A 16083-nucleotide genomic window follows, 5' to 3' on the forward strand; every position below is an offset into this window, starting at 1 on the left:
TGGCCAGGTCCATATCCAGATTCCTGGGAAATGACCAAGAATCACAGTTTTTAGCTGCTTAAGAAGGAAAACCCATAATCCATTGCATTTCCTACCAGGTCCAATCAAGGGTAAGCAACATAATACATCCTGACATACCTCCAGCCTGTGCACCTCCTGCCCACATGTGACCAAGCACATCTATGCAGATGGGTCAAACAAACTTGTTTGGGGGAGTGAAAACATGTAGCTTGTTATCTCCCATAAACAAAATCCTCCAGCATTTCAGGAACTATCTGTCCTTGGGCAAGGGGCTTGCAGATCAGAGGCTTTTTGTTTCATGGATCTCTTAGGCACAGTAATTAAAACTTAAAATAGAACTTTGGCTCTCACAGTTCCTGTCTTTTCCTGGGGAAATTTACCCCATTCATATCTTTGTGATCACTAATGTCCTTTGAATCCATTCACAGCTAATTATGATTGTTGCTTTTTATTTTCTGTCCCAGCAGTGGTGCTCACACAATCGTTTTCGCTAGGGAACTGGAAATCCTCCATAATAGTTCTTTTCATCTTATTATATTTTATGCCTATGGGTGTTTTGCCTGCATGTACGTCTGTGTACCAAATGTGTGCCTGGTGTCTCCAGAGGCCAAAAGAGGACACCAGATTCCCTAAAACTGAAGTTATAGACGATTGTGATCTGCTAAGTGGGTGCCAGGAATTTAAACCCTGGTTCTCTGGGAAAGCAGGGCGTGCTCTTAACCTCTGAACCATCTCACTTCCCACCCCCCAGGCACCATTATAGTTCTTTCTACTCACTTAATTCTTGCATATTATGACACCTTAAAGATCTTGAGATGGAAGAGACTGTACTCAGGAGGGGAAAACAATGGTGGAATGCAAGAGAAAATACGCCGAATGACAGAAAAAAGCAAAGCCAAGAGACCAGGGTGCCTCAGTGCTGACCTTGGAAGCAGGAGGCCACCTCCAGGCAAGGCCTCTAACTGAAAAAGCAAGCATCTGCTGGAACCGACAGCACTGTTTACAAAATAACAGCCAGTACCTTCACCAGCTTAGTCAACAAAGATCAAGTGGGACTGACTACACAGGGTTTAGGTGAAGGGACAAAACCCACAGTAGTAACTGGTGGACAAAGTTTCTTAGTGCATCAAAAGGGGGTGAAAGAAAATAAGCCAGGAAAATGTAACCTGATGCTGTGGACTCGTTCATTAAATCATTCCAGCTGTACTTGCACTGTATGCCCCCAGAAGTGAATTTCATAGTGGGTAGGATAGGGGCAAACTTGAGGTTAGCTGGTCAGGCCATGATTGGTACCACAACCAAAAAAGGTTATGGGAACATGCTGTCTGATACAATCCAGTACAAAGAAAAAGACAAACACTCCCTGCCCTGCCCTGAGGGAGGGATGTGATTGTCTCAGGAATCAAGACTCATCACCATTGTCTAAGTTAGGGTTTCTATTGCTGTGATGAAACACCATCACCAAAGAACCCTGGGCAGGAAGGTATTTGCTTGGCTTACACTTCCACAACACTGTTCATCTACGAACACAAACGGGAGGAACCTGGAGGCAGGAGCTGATGCAGAGGCCATTGAGGGATGGAACTTACTCACCTACTCCCTATGGCTTGCTCAGCCTGCTATTTTATAGAACCCAGGACCACCAGCCCAGGGATGGCACTACCCACAATGGGCTGGGCCCTCCCCATCAATCACTAATTAGAGTTGAATCTCGTGAAGGTATTTTCTCAATTGATTTCGATGACTCTAGCTGTGTCAGGTTGACATAAAACAGCCTTCTTGTAAGCACCTGGTTTTGGTGGACTGAGACAAAATAGCATCTCTGATGTTAAAACCTATCATAGGTAGGCCAGGCGTTGGTAGTGCACGCCTTTAACCCCAGCACTTGGGAGGCAGAGGCAGGCAGATCTCTGTGAGTTCGAGGCCAGCCTGGGCTACCAAGTGAGTTCCAGGAAAGGTGCAAAGCTACACAGAAAAACCCTGTCTCGAAAAACCAAAAAAATAAAAAATAAAAAAATAAAAACCTATCATAGGGACATCATGTGGAAATGGTGAGTCAATAGTATAATGAATCTAAGGTGGAGCCAAGGCCCTAGTGTTCTCTTTCTTAGTTTCTATCCACCAGCAGCCCCTCCAATTCTTGACCTGAACAACTGAAACTTCTCCATTTTTGTATAAAATGTGGAAAGAGAAAAGATCAAAACAAAACCTACAACCTTTCTTACAACTCAATCACCACGGAGAATACCTTCTTTGCAGACATTCTAGCCATCTCCAGTTGAAGAGCAAAGCTAAAGTTGCTAAAAAGAGTTGTTGCTGTTTATTTCTACCTCTCCACATGGCTCTGTCCCATATGATGACATCCCACATGTCTACAGTCCACCTTGACCCTGTTTTCATCTGCATGGCCTGGGATCTGCCAGAGACAAGGATGCTGTGCCATTTCTCAAAGAGAAGGAGGTCTCATGAAAGTTTGCTCAGCTAAGGCTGTAAGGTCAGTACCATTGCTTTTTTCATTAACACTGTTTAAAAGCCACTGAGCTTGGAAAGGAAAGGGTCACATCATTTATTCCCCACAGATTTATCATTTACCAGTTACTTATTTTGTTTTGTTTTGTTTTTGTGAGCCAGGGTTTCTCTGTGTATGTCTGGCTGTCCTGGAACTCATTCTGTAGACCAGGCTAGCCTTGAACTCAGAGATCCACCTGTCTTTGCCTTCTGAGAGCAAGAATTAAAGGTGGGTACCACCATTCCCTGGGTACCAGTCATTTCTTAAATAAAGGACTAAGCTGTAAGAGCAGAGAAGTCGCAGCCAGAAACAATGCCTAGCTCAGCAGGACTCACCCTGAGCACAGGAACCAGGGCTCAGGACCACCATGATGTCATTCAAGTCAGCTGTCTCTACAGAGAAGATTACATGATTTGTAAACCCATCTAGGTGTTCAGTATAGTCATGAGACCCATCTTAATAATGAGGCAAATTCTGAGAACTGTATCTTTAGGTGATGTCATTGTTTTGTGAACATTCTAGAATATACTCACACAAATGTGGGTGTTGCTAACCATTATTCCATGTAGCCTCTTGGTACTCGTAAAAGATGAGGCAATCAGTTGTGTGAGTCTGCTGTCAATGTCACACAGCAGACTGCTTTACTTAAACTTCCTTTAAAAAATTGGAGGACACTGAAATAATGGTAAAGTCTACTACATAAAAAACCACTAACAGAGCCGGGTGGTGGCTGTGGCAGTGGCGCATGCCTTTAATCCCAGCACCAGAGAGGCAGAGGCAGGCGGATCTCTGTGAGTTCAAGGCCAGCCTGGCCTACCAAGTGAGTTCCAGGAAAGGTGCAAAGCTACACAGAAAAACCCTGTCTCAAAAAACAAAAAAAAAAACAAAAACAAAAACAAAAAACCACATTCACCATCATTATCAAGTACACTTAGCAATGGTACAATTGATGGTCTCCACCCTCAGCATTACCACAAACATGAGTGCAATGAGCGTGTGGGATCACAAGGTTGTGAAAGGCTATGGCACCACTAGACAGGAGAAGTTTTTCAGCTCTATTAAAGTGTTATGAGACTACCACCCTATGTGGGGTCTACTGTACACCTGAACATCCTTATGTGGTGCATTACTGGACTCTGATTCACTCACTATTCTACCTAGACCCAGAGTCTTGCTACAGAGCTTGGTGAATTGGGAAAAATCCTCAGAAATTGTCATTTCATCATGAATTTCCTTCATTGGAAGGAAGCAAGAGGGTCAGGAGGGGTCCCTCGCTAGGACTTTAGAGCCATTTCTGACCTGCAAACTGGGTCAGTTATGGGTGAATCTTGCTCCACAGGGTCAAGTTCCTCATCCTAGCTCTGGACAGAAGCTGGTATCCCTTTTAGTACACCGACAAAATGAGGCTGATAGAGGATGTGTAGAAGCCCTCCAGCCTACCGGCAGACCGCCCTGGTAAGCATCAGCAGGTATGAGGTAATTTACATGAACACTGACTTCTGTGAGGGCCCTGAGGTTTCTGGCCATGAGAATAGGCAAGGTTCTAAAAACAGGGCATGCTGGTTCCCTACCCAATGACGCAAATCTGTCAGAAAGCTTAGGGTGTGGAGGGGTGTGTGTGTGCCACTCCCTGCAGTATCCCTGGAAGGAGATCTGTAGGGCAGAGAACAGGGCTGTGGATCAAAAAAAGGATCTGCATAATCACCCTACAGTGACCACCTTTCTGACACTGGCCCCAGATTTGCATTCCTAGTAAGAAAGTTGGAAGGGGTATATGCTGTAGATATCTAACTATGGGGCTCGTTGCTTAGGACCCTCCCCATCATCCAGTTAGAGTCTTCTGTTCTTTGTCCAGAATCTTTACAAGTCTCTGTCTTGCCCTTGACCTTGGCCTACTTGTATATTGTAACAAACTGTCAGTCCAAGAACAAAAATGACTGCAGAACTAACATTTCAACTTTTTGACGGGACAAGGACTATTGTAGCAGCGAGAGGAGGTAGCAGAAACCAAGATTCTTCTCCTGCCCCCGCTGCCATCTGTCCCCATTGCCCTGACCAAGTGCATCAGTAACTCAGAGGTGCAAGTATACAAACATACCCATAGCCCAGATTCAGAATCCCGCCTTCTCCTGAAAGGCACCAGATTGCTCAGTACACCCACTCTCACCCCTCCCTGAACCCGTTAAACACCTGAGGTACACATATGTGATGTTCCTGTAAGAAGCTGGGGAGCCCTAGGAGTTGTTACTTGGTAAAAACCTTGAAACTAAGAACAGAATTGGGACAGTATCCCATATCTTGTGAGCTAACTTGGGGCTGGCTTTTGAGGGGTTTGAGGCCTGGAGACACAGAGATGGTATCCTTGAGGTTCCCTTGAAGTATCAGATATTACTTTCCACTGGTCATCTTTCATCACTTGGCCAAGACACAAAACTCATTTTCTTTGTGCTCTAACATAGTGGAGAAAAACAGTCATCAGCTAAGTCCCATCACAAAGTATCCAACATGGCTGAGGAGATGTCAAAAGTAGGGAGGCTCTCCCTCCATTCATCCACCATGCCCCAGTGTCCAATCTCTGTACCCTCCATTCCATTAAATTCCTGGGACTTCAGTCCTTGCAGAAATGCAACAGAGCAGGCAAGAATAACGACCCTGACACATATCAGCGACTTGTAGGTACATGTGTGTGTGCGTGTGTTTGTGATGTTTCTACATAGGATTCTTACCCTAAACAGGGGACTTTTCTTGATGAGTGGGACATAATTGGGAGCAGATAAACATGGCAAGTGTTGTGTGAAGAAAATGGAGCATCTGGACATGGTGGTAGCACAAAGCCGATTTCATAGAAGGGGCTGTCCAGGCACCTTCTTTTCCTGAGGATGTTCATCCATAGCAAAGGAGATGTATGAGGGAAGGCCCTCAGAGCCTCTCCAGCCAGCCCTGCATGAGTTCAAGGGTACAGTGCATCCAGCCCTGCAGTCATCAAGGATACAGTGCATCCAGAGCAAGGCTGGTGAAGTGGGGCAAAGGCTTCTTTTGGCTGGGACTCTTGAGTCACAGAAAATATCAAGTAATTTAGAAAACAAAGAAAATGTATGGAGTATGGAGAAATAATATCATAATTCAAATCCTCTTTATAGTCCTTAGTTACCTGAGAATGGAGCTTAGTTTTGGGGTCTTCATTTTCAAAACACTAACATGACTGGCAGTGGCTGATGTGGAGGGCATACTGGCTAGGGACACACAGAACCATTTAAACTTGCTCTAACTAGGTGTCTGTTTTGCTCACAGGTTCCAAATACTGGAATATAGACATTTTGGAGCCATTGTTCTGCCTCCTCAACTCACATTTCAGAAGATATAGGAGAGAATATATGTTAGGAGAGGACATCCGGAGCCTGTGAATACAATAACTGTGATCTGCAGCTCCTCAGTCATAAACACCCTAACTAACCCTTACTTCAATTGACCCCATGGCCATCCCTGCTGCCCCACATGCAACACTGGCCAAATGTAGCATGGGATAAATATTTGGCTGCCATTAGTGAGGTTTATTCATGATGGATTCCTGGGCCCCATAACTGCTGGGAAATAAGAGCCATGGGACCAGCACAGGTCAATACCCCAGTGTAAATAAATTCACATAGGCACACCTGGAGCTCAGGAGGATATAGCACAAATATAAAAGATCTAGTATGTAAATAATATTTTAAATTCATCTTAAAATACAAAAGCAGGCAAACTGATATTTTAATGTGTTAAGGAATAAAAGATATTTGGAGGAAAAAAACTGGCTCCTTAATCAGCTTTTTAACCCAGAGTCCAATTAGTATGGCAACAAGATGACTTTCAAAAAGCAAACTGACTTCCTTTGCGTTTTCCATGTTTCAGGCTAGCATTTTCTTTTGCTTCTTGGTTGCAAAGAGCCGGGAAGTCAGAATATGGTAAGAGGCTGTGGTAGAATAACTTCTTCTACTGAGCCATGGGTTAGTACCAGAGTTTCACCCCATGGAAGTTGCCCTTCCCAGCCTCTAACACACAGAGGCCCACAAAGAAATATCAAAAAAGGATACCCTGGACCTAGGGTTGCTCCCTGAACCCTCAGGAGCTACCACATGTCCCTCAGTCTTGGTGATCATCTATCCCTGACTCATTGGCAGACTACAGATCAACTGATGTGTCTGACTGCACCCACCACTTAGAAGGGAAAGTTCCTCCCAAGACCACCTATTCCTTCCAGCCCCATCCAAGCTCTTAGAACAGTCAGCCCTTATGTTCACATGGGTAATAGATGAGCAGACAGGCTTGGCTTCAGTGGTCAAGGCCTTATGTCTTTGAGATTCAAGACTTCTTTCTGTCTGGGAATAAATACTGAAATCCTTTGTCAATCTGACAAAGCGGATAAACCCTGGCTTATGTTGGGTAAATGGAATACACATTTGGCTTTCTGAATCATGCCTAACACTACATTTCAAACAGAGTGTCACTCAAAGCCTGGGGGTTCCATCCTCAGAACTATAGAAATGAAATAAAAATGAAAAGGTCATTTAATTTTTTAAAAGAGTGGGAAAATATATATAACACAAAATTTATCATCTTAACCATTTTAAATGTGCAGTTCAGCAGTGTCAAACAAAGTAACATTGTTAACTTCTTTGGGTCACAAAACTAGAATTCTCTAGTCCCCATTAGACCCATAGGTTTTTTTTTTAAGATGTATTTTTATTTTCTGGTTATGAGTGTTTTTCCTGCATATGTCTTACAGCACATGCGTAACTGGTCCCCATAGAAGCCAGAAGAAGGTGTTGAAGTCTCTGGGCCTGAGTTCAGATGGTTTTGTGAGCTGCCATGTGGGTTCTCAGAATCAAACTTAGGCCCTCTGAAATACTAGCAAATGCTTTTAACCACTGAACCATCTATCCATCCTCAATATGATTACTTTCTGCCAAGGAATTCTATCTCTTGCCATCATCCATGTTTATCCACTTCCATCTTTATCTCTCCTCTTTTCATTCCTCTATTCTCTGTTGTATTCTTCTCACAGATACATGCACACACATGAGTGTATGCACACAGATACAGACAACACAGTTCACTTTTGTCTCTTGCTTTTTCTTTCTGACCATTTCTCAAATTGACAGAAGAAACAAATGTCCCCCAATTCACAAATCACCTCTCCCCAGGGATAGACTACCTGGACCTGGAACTCTTAGATAAGTAGGAGCCTCAGGTCAGCTGAGGCATCTAGAAGAAATCTTTTGAACAATACCCACGAGGTTCAGATCTCCTTAAGGGATTATTATGCATCAAAACACATTTCTCTATCTATTGACCATGGGGAACAAAAGTAGTCTACACTCTGGTGGATCCTCAAGCTGGCTACAGGTGAAGATCCGTCTTGGGTACCAGGGCAGAGCCCATATTTCACCCCTTCCCTATATTATGAAACTAATAAATAAAAACGCAAGCAGGAAGGCACACATGAGGAGAGTGTTGGTGACAGCCTTGAACTGATGTTTCTTTTTGTCACAGAGAAAGGCAGACCCAGAAGTGGGAGGGATGCTTCAAGACACCCTTAGATATTTTTACATTCTTTGTTCAACAGGGTGAACTCGCCAATCCAGGGAAGTGCTGCTACCAAAAAGCTGCAGTTGACTTTCTGAAAAAGACAGCAACAATGAACATCAGTAGTATGTCAAAGGAGAAGAACTACCCTGTTGTTAGGCATCAGCCTAGGAATATGCTGGAATACAGGTCACCAACTGTCCTAAAACTCCAACGATCCTAGCAGAAAATATAAATGTAAAATCACAACCTTCCAAACAACAATAAATGAAAAATCAGATACATATATGACATTAGGACATACTCAGGGTTGGCATGTTTGTCCTGGTGAATACCTACAATTTTCTGAACATGATAGCCCTTTTTAAAATTCACTATGCAGAGACAACCAGTCAAGTACAATGGCACCCACTCTGTTCATTTTACTGGCATTTATTTTTTTTCTTTTTGCTCAATGTAATACAACAGAGGCTTTCAAAATGTCCCCTGGGAACTTGCTCAGAATGAAAACCCTACTGAATCAGAAACTACAAATGGGACCCAGTCATCTGCAGGTGGAGCCTCCGTGTGATGCTGGTGTCTTTTCATGTTGGAGAACCATTCATGTGAAGAAAGGAAAGAAAACACCTCTAATGAACCAGGCCCTTCACCAACCTCAGCTCCACTGTGGAATGAATAGTCTAGGGCTCCCCACTAACTTGGCGGTCAAGAAGTAGAGGCTGTGTCCAAAAGCCTCATAACCAAGCCAGTCACGGCATGGGCTACTCCCTACCCTTCAGAGAAGCCTGGGCTTGAGCCCAGATCTTACCAACTAAAAGCCCAGGAAGCTATAAGCCAAGAGTTCTCTGAGAAGCTCTCAGCGGATGCACAAATGATAATGATAAAATGAATACTGTAGCTTCCTCATCCACAAGGTAACCCAAGTCTGAGTTGGGCTTTGCTTGAAAGGTGAGATATTTGGTCTAAATATTGCCTAATCTCTAGCACCTGGAATAGGCCTGCTGCAGATGATAGTGCCTGTAAATCTGTAGGTTTAAATGAGTGCACCAACAGAGTTCCTTTGTGCCTACACAGGCCTGAATGATTCACCTTACCAGCTGGCCAAGCTAGTCTCAGTCCAAAAGGACAGACTTTCAGTGAACATATGTCAATAGTTTCTCCTGCACCAAAAGTCTGGAGTTGATAGAGCCTTGGAGTGGGAATGGCCTTGATGGTATCCTGCATCTTCTATTCTGAGGGCAGCACGGTGGACCATATGGGACTCCAAATGAGGAGCAATCCAGACCTCCTAGAGTGTGGGCACCCTAAGGTTTTCCAACTACCTGGAAGCCTTCATAACCCTAAGTTGGACTTCACTTGGGGCTGTCATAGATGCCTCATTCGTCACTCACCTTTTCCAGTTTGGAGTTTTTTTGAGGGACACAGTTTTCAGTATTGTTTAAAGGCTTTTTGCAATTGCTGCGGGAGATCTGAACATCAATGTGGTATTCCATTCGGTCTGTGATCTGTCAATGAACAATGGTGCAATTTTAATTAAAAATTTTGGTGTGATAGATATGGATCTATTTGCATTCTTCTACATGTCACAATCTAGTTATTCCAGTATCATTTGTTGAAGATGCTTTTTTTTTTCCATTGTATAGTTTTGGCTTCTTTGACAAAAAATCAGGTAATCATAGGTGTGTGGATTAATGTCAGGGTCTTCTATTTGATTCCACTGATCCACCTGTCTGTTTTTATGCCAATAACAAGCTGTTTTTATTACTACAGTTCTATAGTATAGCTTGTTCTATGGGAGACCTTACCCTCTTTGAGGATTGGATTGGTGGTGGGTTGGGGAGAAGGTGAGGGGTAAGGAAGAGGAGGGGAGAACTGTGGTTGGTATGTAAAGTGAATAAAAACCTTTTAAATTAAAAAAAATGTTTGGTGTAACTCCCAAATGCTTTGGTGAACACACAAATCCTTCTTCCTTTATCAGGTCTACAGACCCCAATAAGGTTGAATTTGATTTTTGCTTCCTCTAAAGATTAGCAAAAGTGCCTCTGGCCTGTGTTAGAGGGAAGAAGCTGGTCACAGGACATCATCACCAGCAGAGCTATACACTGGGTTTGGGAGTTAATGATAGAGAAAGCTGAAGATACCATGGAACAAATCATCCTATTTATGCAGTCCTCATCCAAATATCTGAAATAAGAAATACTCCAAAATCTGAAATTTTAGAGCATCAACATGACGCCATAAGAAAATCCTGCACCTGACCTTCGCCACAGGTTGCAGTCAATACACAAACACACCCTCTAAATGTTTATTTTATGCCCATAGATTAGCATGGCTCACCACCTGAGTCAGAGATACTTCTGTTTACAGTGACTGAGATTTAATACAGAGACCTATACTGGTTAAATGAATTTTCAGTGATCAGCCCTAAACAGGACATCTACATCAGCGCTGCAAAAGCTTAGGGGCCATGGTAGAAGAAAGCACAGGAAGAGTGTAAGAGCCAGAGGATAGGGAGGGATCCTGTGAGGTGTTGTCTTCTGGATGTGATACAGCTAATGACCGTGAATTCACAGCAGTAGTAGCTATCCACACAAAGCCAACCTAAGACTAAGCCCATCAACATTCCACCATGAAGAGGAGGAGCTCATGAGGCCCTACCCCTCCCTGGAGAGCTAGGAGCAGTTAATGGTTGCTGGAAGAGGGAAATCATATTCCTCAGTGGGTCAGCCTCTGTTAAGTTGCCCTTGATTCAGGAAATAACTCCACACTCATATTTATGCTGTGGGACACACACACACACACACACACACACACACACACACACACACACACAAAGAAATGAAGATAAGAGGGGTATTGGGAAGGAAGGGGCTAAAAATGATAATGGAGGGATGTGATCAAAGGACATTGTATATACATATGAGGTTGTAAAACAGTAAACAAGTAATTACCTTCAGGCTATGTGCATAAAATGTACATGGAAAATGAAGGAATTTTTTCTTTAGATTTGGAGCTTATCTCTAAGTTATCTCCTTATGTATATTCAAATATTACAGAATCCAAAATGACTTGACATTCTTCCTGTCTCCCACATTTTGGATAGGAGCTTCTCAGCCTGTAATGATTTTTGCAGACTTTCATCATGCTGGCTCTGCTAGGCTGTAATTTTAAAATCTCTACCGAGGAGGAGGGAGACCTCAGTGAATCATCAGTCCTCCAGTGTAAGGCTGTCACTCTCTTTTTGTTCTCAGGCACACAAAAGGCAGAGAAAGATTGAGTATGTATCTAGCAGTTGATCCAGGTTTCTGGCGGAAGACTCTCAGCACTAGGACTCACATCACTTGCCATTTCTGCTAAGCCAGGAAGAATGAGGCCTTTCTGCTTGTGGCTACAAAGAAATGAGAACATAAGCCAGGAGGCTAGACCAAGCTGTCATGTGGACATCCTGACTGCATCCCCACAACCTCTTTCTATAAATAAGTTGATCGGGATGCTATTTTTAAAATTCCAATTTGGGAGCTAGGGATATAGCACAATAATAATAAAAGGCATGGGTAGATCATCATGAAGATGCTTGGTTCAACCACAACCGCAACCACAACCACAACCGCAACCACCACCACAACCATAAGCAATAAAGAAAAAGACAACCTTGCATCTCAGATCTGATCACAGGAATCCTAAGTGCTTCCTAACCTAAATATTTGTGTACTCCTACAACAAACTGAAAATCTTGGCCCTCCCTGAAGGCCAAACATGGCATGGTGCCGTGCTGGCAGCCTTTCAGAAGGAATCTAGGATGCCTGGCTGCACTTTCCCACCCTCACATCCCTGGCCCTTCCGGGCTGCCCTCTTGCGACAGATGCTATCAGTATCCTTCCCAAACATAGTGCCAGCTCCTATGATTCTTGCCTGAGACTTGCTACTTCTAGCAGGAACCAAGAACTCCTAGACCAGCTCAAAGCCATGGGCAGAAGGGAGCTGGTAAATAAATAACCTAACCACCTACAGGGTGACCCAGCTTGAGTGTACTCTGTATGTCTTCCCAAGGTCAGGAAGAACAACAACTCTATCAGTCTCTTTTTTTTTTTTTTGAGCTCAGGATCGAACCCAGGCCTTGTGCTTGCTAGGCAAGCACTCTACCACTGAGCTAAATCCCCAACCCCTCTATCAGTCTCATTAACTCACCCTTGGGTCAATCACCTTCCACTGTCATGTTTCCTTTCCCTTCTACCTTGCTAGTGCCTCCTGGGATGGCCTCAAAAATACACTACCTGCCCTTGAATCTTGTCACGATGTTCTGCTTCTGGGGAAACCCACCTCTCAACAACCTCCCCCACACCATTAACTCCTGCTCTGACTTCAAGCCCTACTTTCAAAGTCACTCCCAAGATGGGACAGTTCTTGCTAACTTTATATACTGGCATTATCTGGAAGAGTTAAACACCTCCTGAGACCTGAAAACCGCTTAGAGACTCATTTTATTAGTAGATTTGGTCTGCTTGATAGGGCATTTACACATTCTACATGTGGAAGACATTGTCAAATGGAAACTTTCCCTGACATTCTGCTCCCCAGTGCTATGCCACAACAAAAATAGACAGAATTCCAATTCCTGGCGAGGTTTTGGTTTTTTTTTTTAGGTTGGACTTCTGGCTCCCTATAGTCTGAAGAATGTTGTCCATCTCACCATCCCACCTATAGGGGCTAAGACAAAAAGGTCTTATGAGAAATTTACTACTAGTAATGCATGTGCTACCTGAGCACCAAAGAATGTGAGGGAGAGGCTGTAAAAGAGGGACTATGGAGGATGAGCAATCAATAAAGGATGCTACATCAGCATCATGTCCGAGAAATACGATGTTGATAACATGTTTTCCTGTAACTTGGGGAGCTGTTGAAAAATTACACCACCGACCAACTGAGGCTTCAATTTTCAATTCCTAAATTGCAACATTGGAGGGGTAAGGCTTACTATCCTAAAGAGAGCAATAAGCACTGTGTTGCAAATTCCAGGAAGCACTGTGCCCATTGGATTTCATGTGAACAGTGTTTCTTAGAGCTGGGCAGTGTATGGCTCTGTGAAAAGGGACACACCTTTATGATAAAATCAGAATGTCTTCACTTCTACTAAGTGCACATTAGGTTAAAACATTAATGCACATAGCTTAGCAGCTCAAAGCACATAGCACTCTTGTAGAGGACCTGATTTCAGCTCCCAGACCCCATATGAGTGGCTCATAACTGCTTTAACTCCAGATTCAAGGGGTCCAATGTCTTCTTCTGTCCACCATAGGCACAATTGTACACTTCTGAAACACAGGCATGCTTACACATAATTAAAAATAAATTTAAAAGTTAAAATGAAAGAAAATAGTAATTTATCCAATAGACAGTTACATGTCCCTCTGTTTATTCTCTATTTGATGGAGCACTTGTCTGTATCAGTAGTATTGCAAAATATTCCTGGTGCTTCATTTTTCTCCTAATCTCAATAAGCACAAGAGCATTCGATTTGCAGCTGAAAGTTAATAAGTTAACATAAGTAGACTAGAACCTGAGTCCAGCATGTGTGGTGTGGTGATATTTTATTTGTGCTGAAATGTGGTGATATCCCTTTTTTTTTTTTAAATCTGAGGATCGAACCCAGGGCCTTGCACTTGCTCTACCACTGAGCCTAATCCCCAAGCCATGATATCTTATTAGTGCTTTAATAAATGAAGCTTGCCTGGAGAGCAGAGGAATGGGAACAGCCATTATAAGTAAACACAGAAGTCATGCAACGTTAACACACACCTTTAATCCTATCACTTGCCAGGCAGGAACTCCGTGTGTTCAAGGCCACACTGGAAACAGAGCCAGGTATGGTGGCACACGCCTTAAATTCCAAAGCTAGTTAACCCTGAAGGTCTGGAGGTCTGTACAGACAGAAAGTGACAGAGCTGTGTAGGAAGAAGAAGTGATGTAGCTGAACAGAGAAAGCAAAACAGATGGCAGAACAGCAAGGCATATAGGTGTGGGTACTCAGGAAATTGCAGCATTTTGGAAGCTGCTGAATCGGTGAGATAAGGTTAGCTGTAGCTTTCCCTATTTCCATGATCTCTCCCAGGCTTTCACCCCTATATCTGGCATCATGTTTTTTATTTAATAAGACCATTTTAGAAATCATCTACAGTGTGGGAAGTGCCATGTGAGTATATCGCTTTTGTCACTGTAAGTATGCGCATAACAAGTCACACATTTAGGATTGTGCTGCTACCTTTTATTCTCATTTGTCTACTCTCTCAACCTGGCCTCCACCTGCGCCACCATAAGTCAATGTCCTACCTGATCAGAACTTTCTTACCTGAAGCTTGGCATGCAATGTCTTGTCCACGAGGAAGACATACTTGTCCCCACTTCCTTTGTTGTATTCTTTCATAGCAAACCATACACACTGCTTCACATTGGCATTTGAGGTACTGATGGATTCAAAGTACCTCAATACCTTCACTTCATTCTTGGATTGATCCACACCAACTTCCAGAGCCACTGGAATGATGAGGATGAGCATGAAGAGCCACAAATATTTTGTCATGGTCCCTCAGTGAAAAGGCACAGGAGGTGTGTCCTCTTGGAGCTTGAGCTGCCCTGGAGGTCTGTCAAACTAAATAACACAGAGAGAAACGCTCTCTGAAGATTGGTGATTGGTGGGGCCCTGAGAATTGCTCAGAGGGTTAAGGCACTTGCTGCTGAATCTGAAGACCTGAGTTCAATCCTGGGTCCCACACAGTGGAAGAAAAGAAGCAACTCCTGAAAGTTGTCCTCTAACTTCCACATGTGTGTTGTGGCATGTTTGATGCACACACACACACACACACACACACACACACACACACACACACACACACAAGTCATGCATATACATGTGTGTGAACAGGGCCCCCTCATACACATGCAAAACATATTCATTATATTTACTTGGGAGCAGCAGAGCCTTGCAATGGGAAGATGTGTTCCTTAAGAAACACTGAGCATATTCAAGGAGGCTGAAACAAGAAATGTTTAAAAGCAAAATGAGGAGGATTATATCAGACTTTGAAAATGAAGTTGTAGCTGCAAGAATCAGTAACGAAGATAGCATCAGTCCAAGGTTAAATACACAATAGTGGAAGGCTTCTGTGGGAGGTTGGAAGGCTTTTGTACAAGATTATGGTCCTGGCAAAATCTCTGAGAACTGTTTCTGTTATCAGCATACAGTACAAGGTCAGCCTCCCCACCAGAGCCTCTCGCTTTATGTTTCATTTGTGGATCTACTTAAGGCTCAACAAAATGACTCCATTTTGCTTCTGATATATTTTGCAGTTTAAGGATGGTGCAAGAACCGGTGCCTTCTCAGTATCGGTATAGCTAGATTCAAGACATGGCTCTTTGGACACCTTTGAAAACCACCTCTCTTTGTCTAAGAAAATCTACCAATAGCACCCCCAGTTAAAGGGGCTCTTCCACTGGCCTTTGCCTCCATCCTGGGTACAATCCATTTATCTAGAGAAATATCCCCTCCAGGGAGACCCTGACACGTTTTCACATGGCCCCATGCCTGCCACCACCTACTATATCCTGTGAGCTAGAACTATGAAAGCTGGCATGCCCCAATGTTCTCTGGCCCAATCCCTCTATGACTGTCCAACCTGCTTGTCCTTCTGGACACTTTCTTTACTCTGGCCACTCAGCTTGTGGTTCTTCTGGGTCTCTGGCACTCTCCACTCACACTTATGTCCTGGCCAGGCAGCTCTGTAAGTCCTGACCTTGAGGCCCAGGCCCTACATGGAGGCCATGCTTTATGATGCAATATAACATCTGTGACTATGCCTCATGGCAGCACTTTTCATCTGTTCAGCCTCTAGCCTTTGGCTCCAAAGCAGCTCAGAGGGCTGGAGGCAGCAGACAAGTACCTTCCACTTGGGGAACTCATGTGGCTACCTGTGCCTGTAGCATGAATCTTAAAG

At 43.6% G+C, this 16083-nt stretch overlaps 1 protein-coding gene across 1 annotated transcript; it reads right to left on the reverse strand.

Annotated features, from left to right (window-relative positions):
* Window positions 1-8105: 8105 nt before the first annotated feature.
* Window positions 8106-14672, reverse strand: Cst8 (cystatin 8). The gene is made up of 3 exons (XM_036183561.1): window positions 14442-14672; window positions 9487-9600; window positions 8106-8189 (listed from the first exon to the last, which is right to left on the reverse strand). The coding sequence occupies exons 1-3, from the start codon at window positions 14670-14672 to the stop codon at window positions 8106-8108; spliced, it is 429 nt and encodes a 142-aa protein (XP_036039454.1).
* Between the last annotated feature and the right edge of the window lie 1411 nt (window positions 14673-16083).

The sequence above is a fragment of the Onychomys torridus genome, chromosome 4 (assembly GCF_903995425.1).
Source record: "Onychomys torridus chromosome 4, mOncTor1.1, whole genome shotgun sequence".
Classification (NCBI taxonomy): domain Eukaryota; kingdom Metazoa; phylum Chordata; class Mammalia; order Rodentia; family Cricetidae; genus Onychomys; species Onychomys torridus.